This window comes from Anguilla anguilla, chromosome 6, assembly GCF_013347855.1.
Source record: "Anguilla anguilla isolate fAngAng1 chromosome 6, fAngAng1.pri, whole genome shotgun sequence".
Classification (NCBI taxonomy): Eukaryota; Metazoa; Chordata; class Actinopteri; order Anguilliformes; family Anguillidae; genus Anguilla; species Anguilla anguilla.
The window spans coordinates 54,343,513-54,362,824 of NC_049206.1; the positions used below are offsets into that span (position 1 = coordinate 54,343,513).

The window sequence follows — 19,312 nt, forward strand, 5'->3', positions numbered from 1 at the left end:
TGCCTTCACAAAAAAAAGAAAAAAAAAAGAAAAAGATTCTTTCATGTACAAAACGCCCTCAAAGAGAAATGGAGGGGGAGGATGCGTTCGTCACAAATGGCTGTGCAAACAGTTATTTTCCGCACATTAATATTTTCTGCACCGTCTGAAATTTGTTAAATGAAAGGAAAACATCCCGCCATTCAGCCGGTCGCTCCTTCGCAGGTAATATATTCCTCTCGGTGTAATTATTCCCCATTGTGCGCGGACCCTCTCTCGCTGCTGTTTGAGAGAGGCCTTGTTTTTTCAGCGTTTTATTCCCCGGCTTTTAGCCTGTTTTTTTTTTTTTACCACTTCCTGGTTGCAAGGAGATGGCGGTTATTTCCGCCATGCGCCCAGGACCTGAAAGCTCGCCCTAAAAGCTTTCCTTGCTGTCAGGGAAATGAAAGTGAAATGAAGTGTTTTTAATTTCTTGTTTTTTTTTGGGGGGGGGGGGGGTGAAAAAAAAGGTTGCAGAAAAAATGTTGTTTGTGCAATTGAATGGCCGGTGAAATTGAACGTTGAAATTGAGTTTTGGCGGCTCTGGCGTAGAAGGGGGGCTTTCAAGTACAGTCACCCCCACCTACCAAAAACTGAGCTCACTTCCTCTTGACTAAAACCCATGTCCCAGTCACGCATTGTCCATAGCATATTCACATTACTATAGCATAAAGGTCACATGCCTTCTACGAACCCTTTAACTGTAACCTTGGGCCTGATACTACTGTAAATACACAATCTGTCCTTACCTGTCCTTCCTCCAGGTAGAACGGGCCACGCCGAGGTCGTCCGGGTGGTGTTCGACCCTGCAAAAGTAAAATACGCAGATCTTCTCAAGGTGTTCTGGGAGAACCATGACCCGACGCAAGGTACTGTACACTTATCCACCTCCATCCAATGACAGACAAGGGCATTCACAGTGAACAAGGGCCAGTCACAGTTCAGAAACAGCTAAATGGCTAAAATGCGAATGTGAATGGAAACGTGACCTTGCAGTTAGAGAGATGACTTCAGGAAGAGGTATTTTAGCTTGCCTTGATTGGCCTTCTCCGCATTGCTTCATACGGTTAGAGTCCTGTTGCAATGTGTGTCACACATGCTCTTAGCATTAGCCTGAGACAAACTCACTTTAGAGTCCCCACCTAACACCGTCCTGTCCATTCGTTCTGTGTGGCCACCTCACCCATTCAGATCAAACCAATGATACTAATGCAACCCAGCACTGCTAATGCAGCCCAATGCTACTAAAGCAACCAAGCACTATTAATCCAATGCAGTGCTACGAATGCAACCCAATGCTTCTGATGCAACCCAGCACTACTAATGCAACCCAACGCTACGTAAAGCCACAGGCCACCAGGGTCCTTTATGAATCTCAGAGCTCGAGTGAACACTGAAGTTACAAGGGAGCACATCTACTGAGTGCACCAAGCAAGTTTAAGGGAACACAGGTTAGCACTTTTTTTGTTCCCCAATTCCACACGGTTATGATTCACTGTAGCCAACATGTCCAGCATAGCTAATCACCTTATTGCCTTAAATGCTTTTTCGAGTTCAAGAGATTCTACAAATGTTTCCTAGAAAGGTGCAGGGCTTCGCTTATCAAGACCAATGGTGCAGAAAGCGTATTTAAAAATTTTGCTAATGAAAAGGTAATGATGCGTTTGTCTGGTGGGTAATATCTATATTTAATACAGCCCATGCGTTTCAAGCTGTACCGAGGGCACAAAATCCCCAAATTAAGCGATATTTGGATCAGGTATAAGCCAGGAAAGAGGCTTCAAAAAGAGGATAACCCTGACCTGGGCTATAGAATCTTTTTTTTCAATTCTGGAGAATGTTTTCATCTTGTCTCCTGTTCGGGATTTGTGAGGTAGGTTGCCTTGTCAACTGACAGCCCTGGCTGGTAATTACCTGGGCGCACGTCGGCTGGAAATCAGCGCGATTCACGTCCGCCGCTCCCCGACGTTCTCCCGGCAACAGAACAATTATCTCCAGGCAGCTTTTTCTGCTGGATCCAGGGAATTGCGCTTTGATTAAAATTACATCGTCTTTTAGTTTCCCGATACCCTCACCTGGGCTTGATTGCAAATTTGTTCCTAGATTTGCCATTTCTGAAAGGGTTATAAAAACCGGACTTATTTCTACTTTTGAAAAGAATTTTTTTTTAAATGCAAGGGTTTGAGCTTTTCTTTCCCTGCTCATGTCTGAAGATTAAGGTCATAATCGGTCAGGTGAGCGCACCTATCTGATTGAAGAAAAGGCCCTGCCCTTTTTTGTATCCTGTGTGTTTTTTTTGTTGTTGTTGCAGAATTTCGCAAGGAGCTTGCACAAGCTCCATGGCAACAGCAGTCTCTGACACAGGAAGTGCCGAATAATGTAGCTTATCGGCGCTGACGGTATTCTTAACGTGTCATTTCCAGGAATGCGGCAGGGCAACGACCACGGCGCCACCTACCGATCCGCCGTGTACACGCGCTCAGGAGAGCAGACCAGCTCCGCCCTCTCCTCCAAAGAGGAGTACCAGAAGGTAATGTTCCGGCCCGCGGCGCCTGCTCAAATGTTACCTGTGTCTTTCCTGGCCTGGGTAACCGAACGCACAAACATGACCGCGTGGTCGCTGGCGTCCATTCCGCCCTCGTTAAAAGCCGACGAACATTTCGGCGAGGAAGCGCGTCGTCGCGGACCCTCGCGCGTGGTCACGGACGCTCCCTCGCGAGATCGGCGGAAACGGGTTCCGGAATTTTCCGTCGGGAGCAGAGGCGTCTCTCTCCGTTTCCGCGATTGCGCAGGAGGGCCGGCAGCTGCCTTTTTGAAGAGTTGGGGGACGGCGTGTTTTTTTTTTTTTTTTCCAAGACAAAAAAAAGAAAGCGATTGATGTTTGATTTTTGGGGCTTGGAAGCAGATTCAAAGTTTGAGTGCGCACGGCGGAGAGGGCCGAGGCTCCTTCTCCTCGCGACGGCAGTTGGGGTTCAAAGCCAATCGCTGAGCGGCAAGCGCACATCAAACCCGCGCCATCTGCATTATGCATCTGCATATCTTTAATTGAGGAGGATTCGCGGGCGGAGTTTCGATGCCCCCCCCCTCCCCCCCGTGAATAGAAACGCGGCGAGCGAATCTGCTTACGAGGCCCAGTCACACAGCCCTGCAGGACGAAATCTGGAAAAAACTGAGATGGAAAAAGAGTAGCTGCACGTTTACAGAGGAGTGAAAAAATGTTCTCTCACCTCGTGGGTTTAAGCAGAGCTTCCCTGTCGCCTGTCTTACATACACTGCAATTTCTGTCCCTCCACCCCCCAACCCCCACCCTCTTACTCCCTCCTATCCCTCTCTCCTCCTCCTCTCTCTCTCTCTCTGTCTGTCTATTCTGTGTGATTGCTGTTTTTTTGTTTTTGTCTCTCCTTGGCTAAGCTGAAGTTCTGTGGTGCCTAACAGCTCCTTAAAGCCGGCCAGGTTCCAGAGAAGTGGGTCTATCCCCCTGGACAGTCTTGACTGAGCACGCACAGAACAGGAAGTCCCGCTGAACCATCGCCGGGGTAAAAGGCGCCATTCTCAGCTGGTTCTTAGCGGAGCTGCTCCAGTAGGTGGTGGACCTCGCACGCGAGCAGAGCCTGCGTCTTCGGCTCAGGACCCGAGGACGGTCTCCCGGGCGGACGCTCGTCTCCACGCCGCGCGCCCCTCTTTGTTAACAGCTGGTCCCCCGCCCCCCGCTGGCTTTGTTCTGCCGCGTCCCTCAGAGGGGACTCCGCTGCGTCTTACCGCTGACCCCATTGTTCCAGAACCGGCAGAAACCCCCTGCGCCGCCGCGCGGCTCTGTCTGCACCTTCTAATCCGCGCGGCTATGAGTGTCAATGTGGCGCGCGTATTCCCTTAGCCTACTAACCCCCTACACCACATACATACATACATATGCACATGCACACACATACATACACACTCATACATACATACAAATACATACACACATACATACACATGCACACACACATACATGCATACACACTCATACATACACACATATGCACATGCACACACATACATACAAATACATACACACATATGCACATGCACACACATACATACAAATACATACACACACATACATGCATACATATACACATATACATACACACATATGCACACACATACATACATACAGATACATACACACACATACATACACATGCACACACACATACATGCATACACACTCATACATACATACATACATATATACACACATATACACATGCACACACACATATACATACATACACACACACACACATACATACACACATACACACACACACACACACACACGCACACGCACACACACACACAGACACACACACACCTAAGCACGGCAGGCACGCAACCAGGAAAGTGTGTGAACGCATGGACACAGACGGAGAATGCGGCCGAACGTGCTTCCGTAGGCCTTCCTCCTCAGCCTGCCGTCTGTTACTGAGGAACGCTAACACATTAAGCAAGCGGGCAAAGCCCCACTTCCTCCACACACCCGTGCCCTTGGTGTGAAGAAGGAGAAGAGGAGGGCAGAGCAGAAGGCAAACTGGGGGAGGGGGGGGGGGGGGGTTTAGCCCTGGGGAGGGAACGGGGGTCCCCGCTCAGCGGTCCGCGAGGCGGGAGAAAGCATCTGGGTTCCATTTGTTCCTTCACGGAGCGCTGACTCCAGCTGACGACGCCACCGTCGGAGATTGCGCACTCCGGGGAGGTCCCAGCGGCCACCTTAATAACGCGGGCGTGCGGGGGGGGAGCGTACCTGGCCCCCTCCCCACCCCCGCCCCCACGCAGCGCCCCCCTCCCCCCGCCCCGGCTCCACTTTCTTTGTTAAACGTCCCGCTCTGTCGCACCACCCATTACATCTCCGCATCCTGGGACATGTCGCATATTTGAGTCCCTGTATCAGGCCGTCTGCGGATATGCCACCTTTAATCAGGGCTTTTCTCAAATCCTACGGCCATTTCTCTCGCAACACAGCGTGGGTTCCAACTTTAAACTCATTTTTAACTATTATTTTACTTGTTTTTTTATTTTTTTTTTTACAGAGAAGGTTATTTGTAGATAATTCACCAGACGAAGTACAGCATACACAAGCAAAGGGTGAAACGAAAAAACATTTTTTTAAAATGTATTTTTATTTATTTTTTTAATAACTGGGGGTTAGCTAAAAAATGAACCGCACAGCTAAATGTGCGCCGCACCTCGACCGAAGTGTTGGGACGCGCCCGCACGCACGCCCTCGCTGCCAGCCTCTCCGAAATGTAAAAAAAAAAAACGAGGGAAGTTGCCTGAGCGGAGGCGCTATTGTTTTAACGGAGGGAAGTTCTGCGGCCTCGACCCACCTCCTTAAATCGCCAGGAGGAGGCAGGAGGAGCGGCGGCGGGGTGCTCTGGGAGCGTTTCTCGGATGGCGGAAAACGCAGCGTTTGCGAGCGGATCGCGGTCTCGCGGACAGACGGAGCCCTTTCCGCGTACGCGGCGCTGCGTCTGAGCGCTAATGTTGTGCCGTCAGGCTTTCACGCGGTTCGTCCGCAGCCATTTTTTTTTTGTTTGTTTTTTTCGTTCTCTGGGACGACGGATAGCGTGGCGTTTGCGGCGAAGCGAGATCTGATTGTGACGCCCGGGCTTTATCTCCCCCGTCGCCGTGACAATCGCATCGCCCGCCCGCGGGACGCGGCGCGTCCCAGATAAACGGGCCGCTGCGGTTCGCCGCCGCCGCGCGTTGGCGTCAGATTGACGGTGCGACGAGGACGCCGCGCGTCGGGGCTGAACCGGGAGCCGCGTGCGTTCGAAGCGGCGCGTCTTCTCCGCGTTTCACCGCTCACACAAAGAGCGCCGCGACGGCGGAAGGTGCCGAGCGCCCGACTGTACGCGGCACACGGCTGAACCGCGCTCTCCGGCTCCCTCTGCTGGCGGAACCAGCCCTTTGTCCTCTCCTCCTCCTCCATTGTCTGTCTGCTCCCCCCACCTCCCCCCCCAGCCACGCTCTCACACACACACACACACACACACACACACACACACAGCACCCCCCCCCCCACCCCCGTAAGCCCCCCCGGAGACATCTGCTCTGCACCAGAACGGAGCAGCAGGCCCTGTCGCCATGGCAACAGGGTAGGCCCAGGCCGTCCTCCGATTGGCCCGCCGCCCAAATTAAAAGGCTGCCAGGGTTGGAGGTCATTTGTGGAGTGCCGCCTCGCTGCGGTTTTAATCAGCTGTTGACCCCCCCAGCCTTAATGAAATGGATGTCAGAAGGCAAGGGTTAATAAAGACTGCAGCGACTGGCAGCTGTGTCCATTATGAAGGGGTGTGTGTGTGGGAGGGGGGGTGGGAAATTAGGGGAGGGGGACGGGGGGGGCTAAGGGGGCCACGGGGGTGGGGTTAGGGGGGGAGACGTCAAAGGGGCGGGGGGGGGGGTCGGCGGGGATGTCGGGAGGCCAATAGAAAGCGAAGGTCAATGTCACGGCCCCTTTTGTTGGCGGGTGTCTGCTCGCTGCGTCGGGGACTCTGTTTTGGGTGTTACCGTTGTTAATATTTATCGTGGGGGGGGTTGCGGTGGCGGTACCGCATCACGCCGCGCGGCAGGAGGTCTGAGCTGCGTGCCGGGCCTGGGGGGGGGGGGGGGGGGGTGGGTGGGAGGGGAGGAACGAGGGAGAGAGGGATAGAGGGAGGGGGAGGGGTGACTGCGCAGGAGCACTGCTCTCACTGCAGGGGCAGCCTGTGGCCCCCGCTCCGCTGCAGCGCTGCTCCTGCTGGGCCTCCCCTCCGCCTCTCCTCTCCGCTCCCGCACCAGAGCCGCGACTGCACCCAGGCTCCGGTCCCACAGCACAAACACACACACACACACACACACACAGCCAGCCAGACACACACACACACACACACACAGCCAGACACACACACACACACACACACACACACACACAGCCAGACACACACACACACACACAGCCAGACACACACACACACACACACACACACACACACACACAGCCAGACACACACACACACACACACACAGCCAGACACACAAACACACAGCCAGACACACACACACACACACACACACACACACAGCCAGACACACACATACACACACAGAGGAGCGCGTTCTGGAATGTTCTGGATTCTCAGACTGAGCAGAAAAGAAAGCTGCCGCACTCTTCTCGAGCTTCGACGCGCGACACGTCTTTATTATTTACAGTTCCTCGGTCTGAAACGAATTCCGTGTTATCGTTGTTAGTTTGCATTTTTTAAAAATCATTTCAGATGCTGGAAATGACAGGTGGGGGAAAAAAAATCCAGTCCTGTTTGAAAAAAAAGAAGAAGAAGAAAAAAAGTATAGTGGAGGCGTGTCGTTGTTTTTCCTGCATGCGCAGGTCCTCGGGCACTCCTGCGCCGGCAGCCAATGGCCACGCAGCGCGTGCCCGGCCCTTTCTACCTGCTGCGCTTTCCCAGACCCGATGACATCATCGCACTGCAGAGAGAGAGGGGGAGAGAGAGAGAGAGAGAGAGAGGGGCGAGCCGGCGCTCTGCTTTCAGGGCGGCTGAGGTCACCTCCTGCGATGAGGGCAGGAAAGGGGCGGGGGGGGGGGGGGGGCGGTGGGGCGGTATTCGATGGGCCAGCGCGTTCACCTGCGAGGCCCGGCGGTGGGAGAGAGCAGGAAGAGCTTTTTTCTGCTCCGCACGGAAACATCAGAGCGCTGCGTAAAGCGGGCCTTTTGTCCGCATCGATTCTCGCCGCGCGGTCGATGCGCGGCGGGCCCCGGCAGCCCTCCTGCGCTTACGCAGGCTGCTAATTGCCCTCGCGATTCGAGGAGGTCAGGACACGCGGAATCCACAGCGGCGCACGCAGGGATGCTGAGACCGGGCGTGTTAGGAGAAACCCAACGGCACATTCACTCACGTGCGGGCTGTCTTTCCCGGACTGAGAGCTTGTGGTTCTGGCGGTGTTCCTTTGCACCTTTGTGTTTCGCGCCTTAAAGATTTTACTCTGATGGCACTGCTGGCTTTAAAATGGCCGCCGGGATCATCAGGGGTTTATATTCGAAAGCAAGAAAATGAGCTTCGAGCAACGAAGACGTCACACTGCTCAGGCTTTGTCCCCCATGCTGTTATGTAACCTTTACTGCTCATAAAGTTCAGTGCTGTCACTGAACAACACTCTGAACTGAACCGAACCGAACCTAGTCTGAGGACCGTGGCGCAGTTCAACCGGGAGCCACAAGGGGGCACTGCGCTCCGTTCTCAATCTTGATGAAAAGAAGCAATTTCTGCCTCTTTCTCTCTGGAGGAAGGAGAGACTTGCGTGTGCCACGTTCCAATCTATTAGCGTCTCAATTAAGAGGCCACAAAAGACAGATTTTCACCTCAGAGGGTTCCTCGCATGCTCTCCTACCCCCCCACCCCCCCCCCCCCACTCCCCCCCCGGAAGCCTAGAGCCAAATTCTGAAGTCGGCGGAGATTGACTGCGCTCTACCAATTAGGCTTGCTGTCAGTGTCCGGGGGAAATCAGATTGCCTTTAATTAGATACTTTTCACCCGCCGCATTTCTCATTAGCAGAACGGGTTCTCAGGTCCACTTAAAGGACTGCGTTGCGATAGACGCGACACAGCGTGCGAGTGGAAATATCACTGAAGATTGCTTTCTTTTTTCCTTCCCCTCGCCCGATACACTCTCGCCAATACACCTCGCCGTTTCCATGCCTTGCTGCTTTTCATGGGGCATTACTCTTTTTGTTTTGCGTTATTGTCGCAGGGGTAAATACCTCAGCTTCAGCCGGAGAACTGTAAAATGCGTAGCGACGGTGGAGGAGTAGGCCGTTTCCCAGAATCCCCTGCGCTCTGGAGACAGACAGATCGAATCGCGAGGTGGGACGTGGCCCCGTAGCGCTGATCAGACACCCCAGGGCCTGGATTTTGAGCCGTGGAACCGCGGTGGAATTAGCTAAAAACCGCGGCTGAGATCGGTCTGAGGCTACGACGGCCAAATCACAGCCTTCCAACCAGGAGGCTGATGGGACGGACGTAAACCCCCCCCCCCCCCGTCTCTCCTCCACACAGGAGGTAGGGTTGGGTACCAAAACGGGGTACCGCTACGGAACTGTTCCCATGGTTCCCACACGACTGGCACCTATCGGATTGAATCGTAAAGCAGATTTCCGCCACACCCACTCCCGCCCCCCTCCCCCTGAGTGACAGCACGCCTCCAGCTGTGACAGACGTGCAGCGGAGTGTCCGAGGTGGGAGGGGGCGGGGGGGGCAGGGTGGTGAGGGGTGGTGGGGGGGCGGGGGGGCAGGGCGGTGTTTCTGATTGGTGGCGGTTCAGGAGTTAGAGAGCGTCCTGAGGCCTTGGCTGGGATAATTAACCCCCCCAGTCCTCTCGGTGACTGCTCTCCTTATTTCCTGACCAGCTTGCCGAGGCCTGCCCCCCCCCCCCCCCTTCCTCCCCCCCCATCTGCGGCCGTTCTAAATGGAGCCTGCTCCATGCTGCTCCCCGACAGCCTAATGTACCCACCCCACCAGTTGGTTTAACAAACACCGAGCTGCCAACCATCTGCCCGCCAAATCTGTCTTCAGATTGCTTTAGTAACAAACTCAACTTTCTTTCCCCTCCTCTCCTCCCCTCTCTGCTCGCTCGCTCCCTCGCTCTCTCTCTCTCTGTCACCCTCTCCGCCATAATGGAATTCCGAACCCTGGAATAGGGTGCAGGACCGGGCGGACACGCCCCCCCCCTCACGGGTGCGCTGGAAGCCTCGAGGCTCCGCCCCTTCGTCTCGACGGGTCGGCTGGAATTTAACCGCTAAAATGGCGGACAATGCCGCCGCTGCGCGGCTGTCGAATCTTACAGCGTCCCTCAAAAAGTGCAAAGCGCTGGAAAATTATTATGCGTCACTTCAAAAACTCCAAAATACATTCCAGAATAGTCTATCTGAAGACCATCGAATTAGATTTTTTTTTTTTGAGCCAGGATTCAGCACCAATAGGTCAAAGGTTAAATGATGTGGTTGTACGGATGGCACACACCAGCCTTTTAGGCTGCACACAAAATGGCGGAACGTTTTACATCTACAGCAGTGGAGCGGCGTTCGGTGCGCTGTGTCGCGTAGCAGGTACCGTACCGTTGTGCGGTTTTCTAAGTTCGCCTCTGTTCGGCGGCCGCTCCTGTCTCTCCCCTGTCGTTACACACGTGACGCCGATCGTTTATTCCTTCACACTTTGCCGCTCCATCATCACCAGACCTTCCCATTTCCATTTTCTTTTTGATGGTCCCCACAGGAGAGCTGAACAAATGGTATGTAACAGATTTTTGGCTGCGGCGTCCATATTTCCCTAAACATCATTATGGACAGAGGGCCTCTCCGTGCCAGACGCCCAGCGATGCTACCTTTCTCTCTCCAGCAATGCTGTCCCCACGTCCAGCAGACACACAGCGACAGATCGCACACGTTTACACACACACTCACACACATACATGAACACGCGCACACACACACACACACTCACACACATACATGAACACACACACGCACACAAACACTCACATGCACGCACACACACACATGCACGCACGCACGAAAGTATGCACGTGCACACAGGCAGGTACAGATGCACTCATACACACACACACACACACACACACAGGAAGGCAAAGACATGTGCACTCACCCACACACACATGTACAGACCCATATGCATACTCACATGCTTGCATGCACACTCTGCATGTCTCTCACTCCCTCTCACACACACACACAGTCTCCCTCTCTCACAGACACGCACACCCACATTCTCTCTCTCACACACACACACACACACACACTCTCTCTCTCTCTCTCACACACACACACACACGCCCCTAGCTGCTGTATCTCGTGCAGGTTAATTTCCGTCCTCTCAGGACACACTGAATGCTCTCCTCTGAGAGTCCATCCTTTCTCTCTCAGGGTCACAGATTCTGAGGCTCGGGGGGGGGGGGGGGGGGGTGCGCACTTCCACGGCGTTCAGAGATTACATTACGAGCGGCAACACCGACACTCCTCTTACAGTACGATCCTTTTCCAATACTCAACATCGTCAAGAACGTGCGCTTTGGGCAAACGCAGTGTCTCAGCAGTTCGACTTAGTTACACTGAAGATGCAAAAATATGTACCTGATATAAATTCTTATGTCTCATTTATTCCTTCTTAATGCTTTTAGGCTTACTCGTGAGAAATGTTACACACAAACTGCAGAGCCTCACATTTTCACTGACTGCGGTCGGGAGAACAAACCCATTCAGTCAGCGGACCAGCTCAGCCGGTCAAACTCTAAAAGGTTTTATAAGGGCATTCTAAAAATACGTATTAATATTTTGTTTGGTTGCGGAATATTGATAAAGGATGGCCTCTGGGTGAATACATAAGGAGCATGTGGGCTTTTTTTTGGGGGGGGGGGGGGGTTGAGTCATGACTGTGGACACGCCCTTTTCTCTCGGGGTCCACGGCGGCGGCGTCTGCCCCTCTCACACCGTCTCCCCGTGGCTGCATTCTCTCTCTCCCCCCCCCCCAGCGTCCCGCCGTGGGGCGCTGATGGTCCCATTACCGCCATCGCGTTCCCCGCTTTGTTGCTGCGCGCCCCTCCGACGTGCCCGCATTATTCCGCCGCCCGCCCCCGTCCCGATCACGCCCCCCGTTATAGCGCCTCCCCCCAACCCACGACCAGCGCACGCCGTCTCCGTGCCAACCGGGGAACAGCTCGCCCCCCCCCGCCTCGCCGCTTGCATGCGCCTTTTCGGTGCGTTCGGTTAAGAGGCCTCTGCCTTCGCCTGCGCTGCGTAGCTTCGCGCTATTGCCGTCGATAAACACTTCTGTCCCCCCCCCCCCCCCCCACCCCCACCCTCCCCGCTTCAGGTTTCTTCCTGCAGCGGTTTGCTGAATAAGCACATCACGCACACGTTAACAGAGCGGCTTCTCGCCGCCTCGCTGTGCGCGGAATTATTTCCCGGTGATGAACGTTTCTTTGTTTTTTATTTTATTTTTCCCCGCTCGCGTCGCCTTTCCGTTCACCTCCCTCCTCGGAGCACAAAAGAGCCGCCGGCACCGCCACCGCTGCTCGTACGCGCGCATGCGCGCTGCCGCCGCCTCGCCACAGAGGCGGGTCCCCCGGCCTCCTCTCCCTCTCCCTCTTCCTCTCTTTAGCGCTCGCCGCCGCGTCCACGGCGGCGGCGGCACGGTCATTCCCAGGGGCCGCTTATCACCGTCGCTCACGTTTCTGTCGCTTGGGGGGGGGGGGGGGGGCGCGCAGGTATTTGCATTCCGAATGAGGCCTCCGTCTGACATGCAAATGAATTAACCAGAATTGTGCGTTTGGTCGGCGCGGTAACGCCGACGCCGTGCAGGGAGGGTTTCGGCGAACGCCGGAGCGCCGCGGCGGAGGCCCTCACGTTGTGAGACCGTTTTTCGGGGACACAGACCCAGGGAGAGGGCAGCGGCGGGATTATTATTTTATTTTATTTTTTTAAAGTCCTTTAGAGTATGTGGTGTGGTGATAAGCCAACCAAAACGCCACGCTACGGTTTTCAATTCAGCTGGGTCGAGTGTGTGTGTGTGTGTGTGTGTGTGTGTGTGGGTGTGTATAATCGTGGTCGCTGTTTGTGCCTTTTTCTGTGTGTGTGCCTGTGTGTGTGTGTGTGCGCGCGTGCGTGTCTGTGAGTGTGTGTGTGTGTGTGCGTGCGTGTGTATACAGTAATTGTGGTCGCTGTTTGTGCCTTTTTTCTGTCCAGTTTCATCAGAGCGTTTCATAGGGTACAGCAATAATTAGTTTTAAAAATTATTTCAAACGTAAATATAAATATGAACTTTCTTTTTTTATACGATCACATCACAACATTTCTAACATTTATTGACACACAAACCTCAATCTGGGCAAGCAGATAATTTCGTTTGCGCGTCATTTCTTTTGTGTGCGTTTCCTCCAATCTTCCGATTCTTCCACGCGCACGCGAAGGTGGGAGGGGTGATAACTGCAGACCCCCCCCCCCCGGGGTGGGGTGACCCCCGGGGTGGCGGACGTTATGTCCCAGGAGGGGAGCGCGTGGGTCCCGTCCCCTCCCCCCCCACCCACCCCTCCCAGGGGTCGTGACCGTGACCTGGCGGGGCAGACAGCGGATAACAGATGATTCATCAAATGAAGGAGTCGCTCAGCTGAATGGAGGGTGAGTGATCGATGGGGTGGAAAGTAGGTTAGGGTTTGGATCTTAGACAGCGTCCCTCTCAGCTGATGAGATATTCTGGAACGCACTGGAATAACTGGACCCACTGTGGGCTTTTACATGTGAAATTGTGCGTGTAGAATTTCTCACGTATTTTTAAATATTTTAAAATCTCATCGCGTTAATTCATCTGCCGGTATCTTAAAACGTTACGTTTCTCCTCCTGTGCTGAAAATAAGGTTTTCTGGGTAGAAACGTAACCGACCGTGAACGCGTTCGCTCAGGTTTGATCACCTTAGGGCTCAGAATTACGCCCCCTCCAGAACGCGCCCATGGTTTAAGCGGTCTCGCTCCATTGTGAGAGCAAACAAAGGGGGGAGAGAGAGAGAGGGGGGGGCACGGAGGAGAACAAAGACTTTAACGGGACGGAGGCAAAGTTAAGCCGAAATAAAGAGACGAAAAGAGCAGCAGTTACACCGGGGGGGGGCTGCTCCGAGGCCCCCGATCACCACAACCCCCCCCCCCCCCCACCCCCCCCCCGCCCGGGACGGCCACGCCCGTACCCGCTCGCTCCCAGTTCCGGGGGGCTCCGGACCCCGTCGGCTCTGTTGATGCACTGATGTCAGATAATCTGTGCAAGGGGGCAAAGTTAACCCAAGTGGTAGTTTTACCCCCACTGTTAATGTGTCGCCTTTTTTTTTGGGGGCCCTGAGATCACACTGACGGTCCGCCATCTGCGTCCCGCGACGTGTTTATGGCAGGTGTGATTATTGGATTATTATGTACCGTACATACATAAATCTTTGGCATCATACGTGCTACCAATACAAAGGATGTATATAAGCAATGTGTACTCAAGCACACACGCAAACGCAGCTGGAGTCGTGTACAGCTTCCCAATCAGTCAAAGATTTCTTCTCTCGAAATGTTCTTGAGCTGGGAGTGATTTGGAGGCAGGTCCCCTTCAGTCAGAACGTCCTTGTTTGTTTCTCCAGGTGTAGCGTAGGTGTAATGGGCACAGACAGCATGTCTCTGCGTTATCTTCCAGGTATCGTGTTCCAGGTGTAGCGTAGGTGTAATGGTCACAGACAGCCCGTCCATGAGATCTCTTAACAGCACCATGACAACCAGCGACACAGCATGTCCTCAACCTCCACTCTCGGTTACAAAGCAATGGAATAGCTAATGGAATAATGCACGGATTATTCCTACAAATAAAAAACCATTTAACTGGTAAAATAACATTTCATTAACTCTCCCTCCCCCCCCCCCCCCATTTCAAATAACCTGAAATGAACCGATCACAACGACCGCAATTCAACCTCGACCAAAACCCCTGACCCCACCGGGCCCTCGTTTAGCATATTTACCATTTCCACAAAAGCCCTTTTTTAAAAAAAATAAATAAATACCAGGCGGGTAAAAATTTTTCCATTGCCAGCAGACTGGCAGAACATGCCACCTGCCTCAGAATCGTGGGTGACAGCGTTCCACATTTCTGCGCCACCCCCTCCGTTCCCCTCCATTTATAGCCGAACAATGAGCGCCAGGGCTGCCCACTGCCTGCTGCAGCTCGCCGTCTCCTTGGCGACTGCATCCCGCCGCGGCGACGGGGTCTCGGAGCCGCGGAGACGAGCCGGTTCTTAGCGGCGCGCCGTCGACGGATAGCGCCGTGGAGAGAGAACGCCGACCCCGGGCTCCGGCCGTACCCGCCGGCGCCAGCACGAGGGGGGGACGGATAGTTTGGCATTCCCCCCCCCCCGGCAGAAGGTTCCACTCTCCCCTGCTTGCTACCTGCCAGGGCTGCCATGCCGAGCGGCGACATTCAGCCTCGGTTACGCCGGGGGGGGGGGGGGGGGTGGCGCATAGCAACGGTTTCAGAGGGAGAGCGAGATGGTTGGGGGGGGGGGGGGGTGGATGGGGAGTCAGCAGCCGTCTCCCTCCCGTTCTCCCACCCCCCGCAGCCACACCACTGCAGCCTCCCATCCATCACCATTGGCTGAAAGAGCATAATAAAAACAACGGGCCCACGTTGTAGTTTATATAGGTAAGCACTAACCATCTTTGGCAGCTGCTTTTGCGTTTCACGCGTCGGTGTGTAACTTCAGCTGCTTTTCCTGTCCTGTCTGGAGGTGACTGAACTTACCCAGTGCAAATGAAAACATGCTCCATTTTCTGTGTGTCCCATTCACTCTGCTGTATTTTTGGTGGGCTGATGAGGTGGGCTACCTCACTGAAGGAAAGGGCGGCTGTGTCACCCTGGATTTGAACCTGTAGGCCTCTGGTCTCATCTTCTGCTGCTCTGCACTGCTGTCCTTGAGAAAAAAGGCAGCAGCAGGCAAAATGGTGAGCAGCCAGTGATGAGTATAGAGGTGAAGGTCCCTGCTTTGTCTGAGTGTTCTCTGACTATGGTTCCACTGTATCTTATTCCCCCGCTATGTCATCTGGAGGCCCTTTCGTTTGCCTCTTTGCCGCTTTTGTTGGCCAAATTCCTCTCACAGAATGACTTCCAACACAGACAGGCAAGTGACATCATGCTGGCAGTGACACACCAAGCTGGCAGTGACATCATGCTGGCAGTGACATCATCACATTGGTGGTGACATCACGGGGGGGGGTGACATTTCCAATGCGGTGGCCACCGGGAGAGCTTACTTCGGCATGGCAACCGTAGTGATGGGCGTCAGAACGCCCCGCCCTCCTCACCTTCCGCAGGAATGGGGGTCGAAACAGCGGGAATGCGCCTTTAAAAGAAGTTCGGCCTTGGGGGGTGTGGGGGGGGGGGGGGGGGGGTTTGGGGGGGCGCGACTGATTTGCCGCTACCTCGCTCCCGTCTCCGGCAGCTGCTCCTAACAGGTGTGCGCGCGCTTGGCGGCAGATGGTCAGCAAAATGAGGTAGTTGGCAGGTCCCCCTCTCAGAGCAGGTCCTCTTCACACATCTCCGGGCTCAAGCCAGCCCAGTTCTGGAAGACGGGAGATTCGGGGGGGGCGAGGGTGGAGAGAGAACAAGCTTCTTTTTCTTTTCCGTAGCGAGGTCCACATTGGCAGTCGTCTCCAGAACAATCGTTGCTTCTCCTGTCACTCCATCGGCTGGGAAGGGGGGGGGGGGGGGGTTGGGGAGGGGAAGGCAGTCAGCGCTGAGAGTTTTTTTTTTTTTGTGAGGGCTGTTTTGGTTGTCTGAAGATGTCCGTTTCTCTCCGCAGAACTGGAATATGTTCATTTCCGTCATGCGTCTTCGGTTTAAATATAAAACGCCGTCCTGTGAAACCCAACAGGCTATGAATATACGGCTCGGAGTACATTCAGCGATTCGGCTACCCATTCCCTCAGCGTTACGGTCTGGATGATCTCACTGTTGAAATATTCCACCAATCACATTCATTCCCGGTTGATACGTTCGCTTTCATTTGACAGCCTGATGGATCCGCTATAATGAATCCAGGAGGATCTTCTCTATCAGGCAGTGAGATTCACTAACTCAAGTGATTCAGTGGCCCTTGCCATGACAGATTATTAAATTGCCTGTGCCTGAAAAAGTAAGCTAAATTCTGTTTTAAATGATTAAAGAGACTAGCCTGTTAAAGGCATAAACATGCAATCAGTTTACCGTTTCACAAACAGATGCATGGTATGTAATGCCTTTGCAATCCAATTAAGGAAATGTAAAGAATCACCTTTGTTACCGAGAGAATAATAGGCAGGTAGGCCTGGAAGAAATATCTATCAAAGATCTTCCAAATCGAATTATATCCCTGACAGGCAATATAGCGTACATCTCGTTCATTTGAGGGTTTTTTTTTTCATTGAGTCTACCTGCCCGGACCAATTTTATTTTCAGACCGCGGAGGAAGTCGATTTGAATTCAGTCTGTCACCCTCGATTCGGGTCCGTGTCCCGATGCATAAAACATCAGAAAATCAGATGTCGACAGGTGCCGTGATGTGGAATCCGACAGCCCGGGGGGGGGGGGGGGGCGTCCTGCATTGTTGCCCGGCTGACTTCCGACGGACCGTGGCCCTCGCTGCGGACCCGAATATTTCGGTCACGGTCGCGTGGCCTCAAAAAAAAAAAAAAGCCAAAACTTCACATAAAAAGCAAAACTCAAAAAAAATCCAAATGGCAGTTGAGGTCAGCCTAGTGGAAACGGACACATTTCCAGTTAAGGGGTTTTATTCACATTTATCCGCATTGCAGTAAATTGGATTTCCGTGGTGTTTATGAGCCATTCTGGGTCAATTCCCCTTCGCAGTTTCTATGGTATACACTCTATTATGATCTCTTTTTTATTTTTATTTTTCGTCCAAACGAGCGCGCCGCGGAGGTTGCTGAGCGCCTCTGGCGCTGGAACGCCGGGCGGGTTGCCATGACGCCTGGGGGGGAAGAGACATTCCGCACATCTGGATCATGAAAGCAGACATCTGTCAGTCCCTCGTCAGCTGGGGCTGGCGGCGATAATGACCCCCCCCCCCACCCAAACCCCCCCGTTCTCGCTCTGCTCTGTCGCTCCTCAAATGCAACCACCCCTGCCCGGGACTCCTGCCTGGACTCCTCACACGTCCATACACCTGACTTCTGCAGGGGTGGGGGGGGGGGCAGGTCTCCTCCAAACCGCAGTTCTGGGTGCTGAATGTGTTCCTCTGTCTGTATGTGACAAGCATTTCAACAGAGCCCCCCCCCCCCCTCCACTGGAAAATGTACTGGACCGTCACACCCCTCCTGTCACTCTCCAACCCTTAAAGATACACAGGCCCTCTTCCGGACCGTTTCCGTGACGACGCCGCATTTCACCTCGTTCTCGAGTCAGAGAGCCAGACGACAGACAGGGTTGCGCAGGCCGCCACCCGCTAACTCACGCGCACAGTTTAAAAAAATAAAATAAAAAATACTTTGTTTTTCGACAGGCGCTGACCGGGGAGGGGTTCGGCCAGATCACCACGGAGATCCGTGAGGGCCCGGAGTTCTACTACGCCGAGGACTACCACCAGCAGTACCTCAGCAAGAACCCGGGCGGCTACTGCGGGCTCAGCGCCACCGGGGTCTCCTGTCCAATAGGACTGAAGAATTAAGTGATTGACAGGTCTGGGGAGGAGTTCGCCTTATCAAAGTTATCAAATGCAACCGTACATCAGATCTTTATTTTAGGTTAATATTCATCCTTAATGCAGGGTACTGCACCGTAGCAGATCACTCTAAATTTTTCAGTGCCCAAACGCAATAAAAAATAATTTAATTTAATTTTGACTCAGGTATTTCAGCTACCATTTCCTCAATTTTGGTTTAAAATAAATACTTCTGTATTTGCGTATATATGTGTGTGCTAAATAAATAAACTAAATAAACAAACACTAAATAAACCAAGTTCAAAGCCAATCTGTACAACTGCGCTCTGAAGGTATGCTGAAAGTAGCGCGAATATGAAAGATTAACAAGATCAACAATTTGTCAATTCCTGGTGTCAAGCGCTATACAATTTCCCAACCAAAATGAGTGTCCAACCCTTCAAAAGCGCTTCAAAAGAGTTAATTTACTTTGGTTTGATATAATAAATAATAAATGAATAAATAAACATGCACATACAGCATTTTTTCTTCAGTTTCAGGACTGAAACTGTGTCGGCCTGAATGGTGTCGATCATAGTATTGCAGAATTTGTTTCCCTCCGTGGCCTTCACAGACCGGCGGTGCAGAGGGCAGGAGAGGCCTCTGGGAAATGTAGTTTGTTGGGAGCCTGTAACAGCTTGTGTGTACACACTTTTCTGGACCGAAAGGGAGACGAAGCAGGGAGAGGCCAGCCCTCCCTGCCTTCTGTACCCCCCGCGCAGGGGAGTGGGTAAAACACAGCGGGCGGTGCTGGAAAACATGGCCGTGTGTCGCGCTTCCTTTGCGGAAACACACTGCGCCGAGCGTGAGCGGATTCGTCTGTCAGCCTGTCCCTAATTATGAGAAGGATGAGCACAATAGGAAGTGGACACTGCAACGATCCTCTGAAACCCAAAAAAATCTGATTTTTTGTGGCAAGTGGTGTGAAGCCAGAGACACTGCACACACTCATGCACGTATGCACACGCACAAGTACACA

At 53.3% G+C, this 19,312-nt stretch overlaps 1 protein-coding gene across 2 annotated transcripts in view; it reads left to right on the top strand.

The window, feature by feature from the left end:
• Positions 1 to 18,588, top strand: part of msra (methionine sulfoxide reductase A) — a 63,084-nt gene extending 44,496 nt beyond the window's left edge. For both annotated transcript variants that reach the window (XM_035423792.1, XM_035423793.1), the window contains exons 4-6: positions 783 to 887; positions 2,442 to 2,548; positions 18,136 to 18,588. In XM_035423792.1, coding sequence (XP_035279683.1) covers positions 783 to 887; positions 2,442 to 2,548; positions 18,136 to 18,300 — 377 coding nt within the window. In that variant the 3' untranslated portion in view covers positions 18,301 to 18,588. The remainder of the gene's footprint in view (positions 1 to 782; positions 888 to 2,441; positions 2,549 to 18,135) is intronic.
• Positions 18,589 to 19,312: the final 724 nt, after the last annotated feature.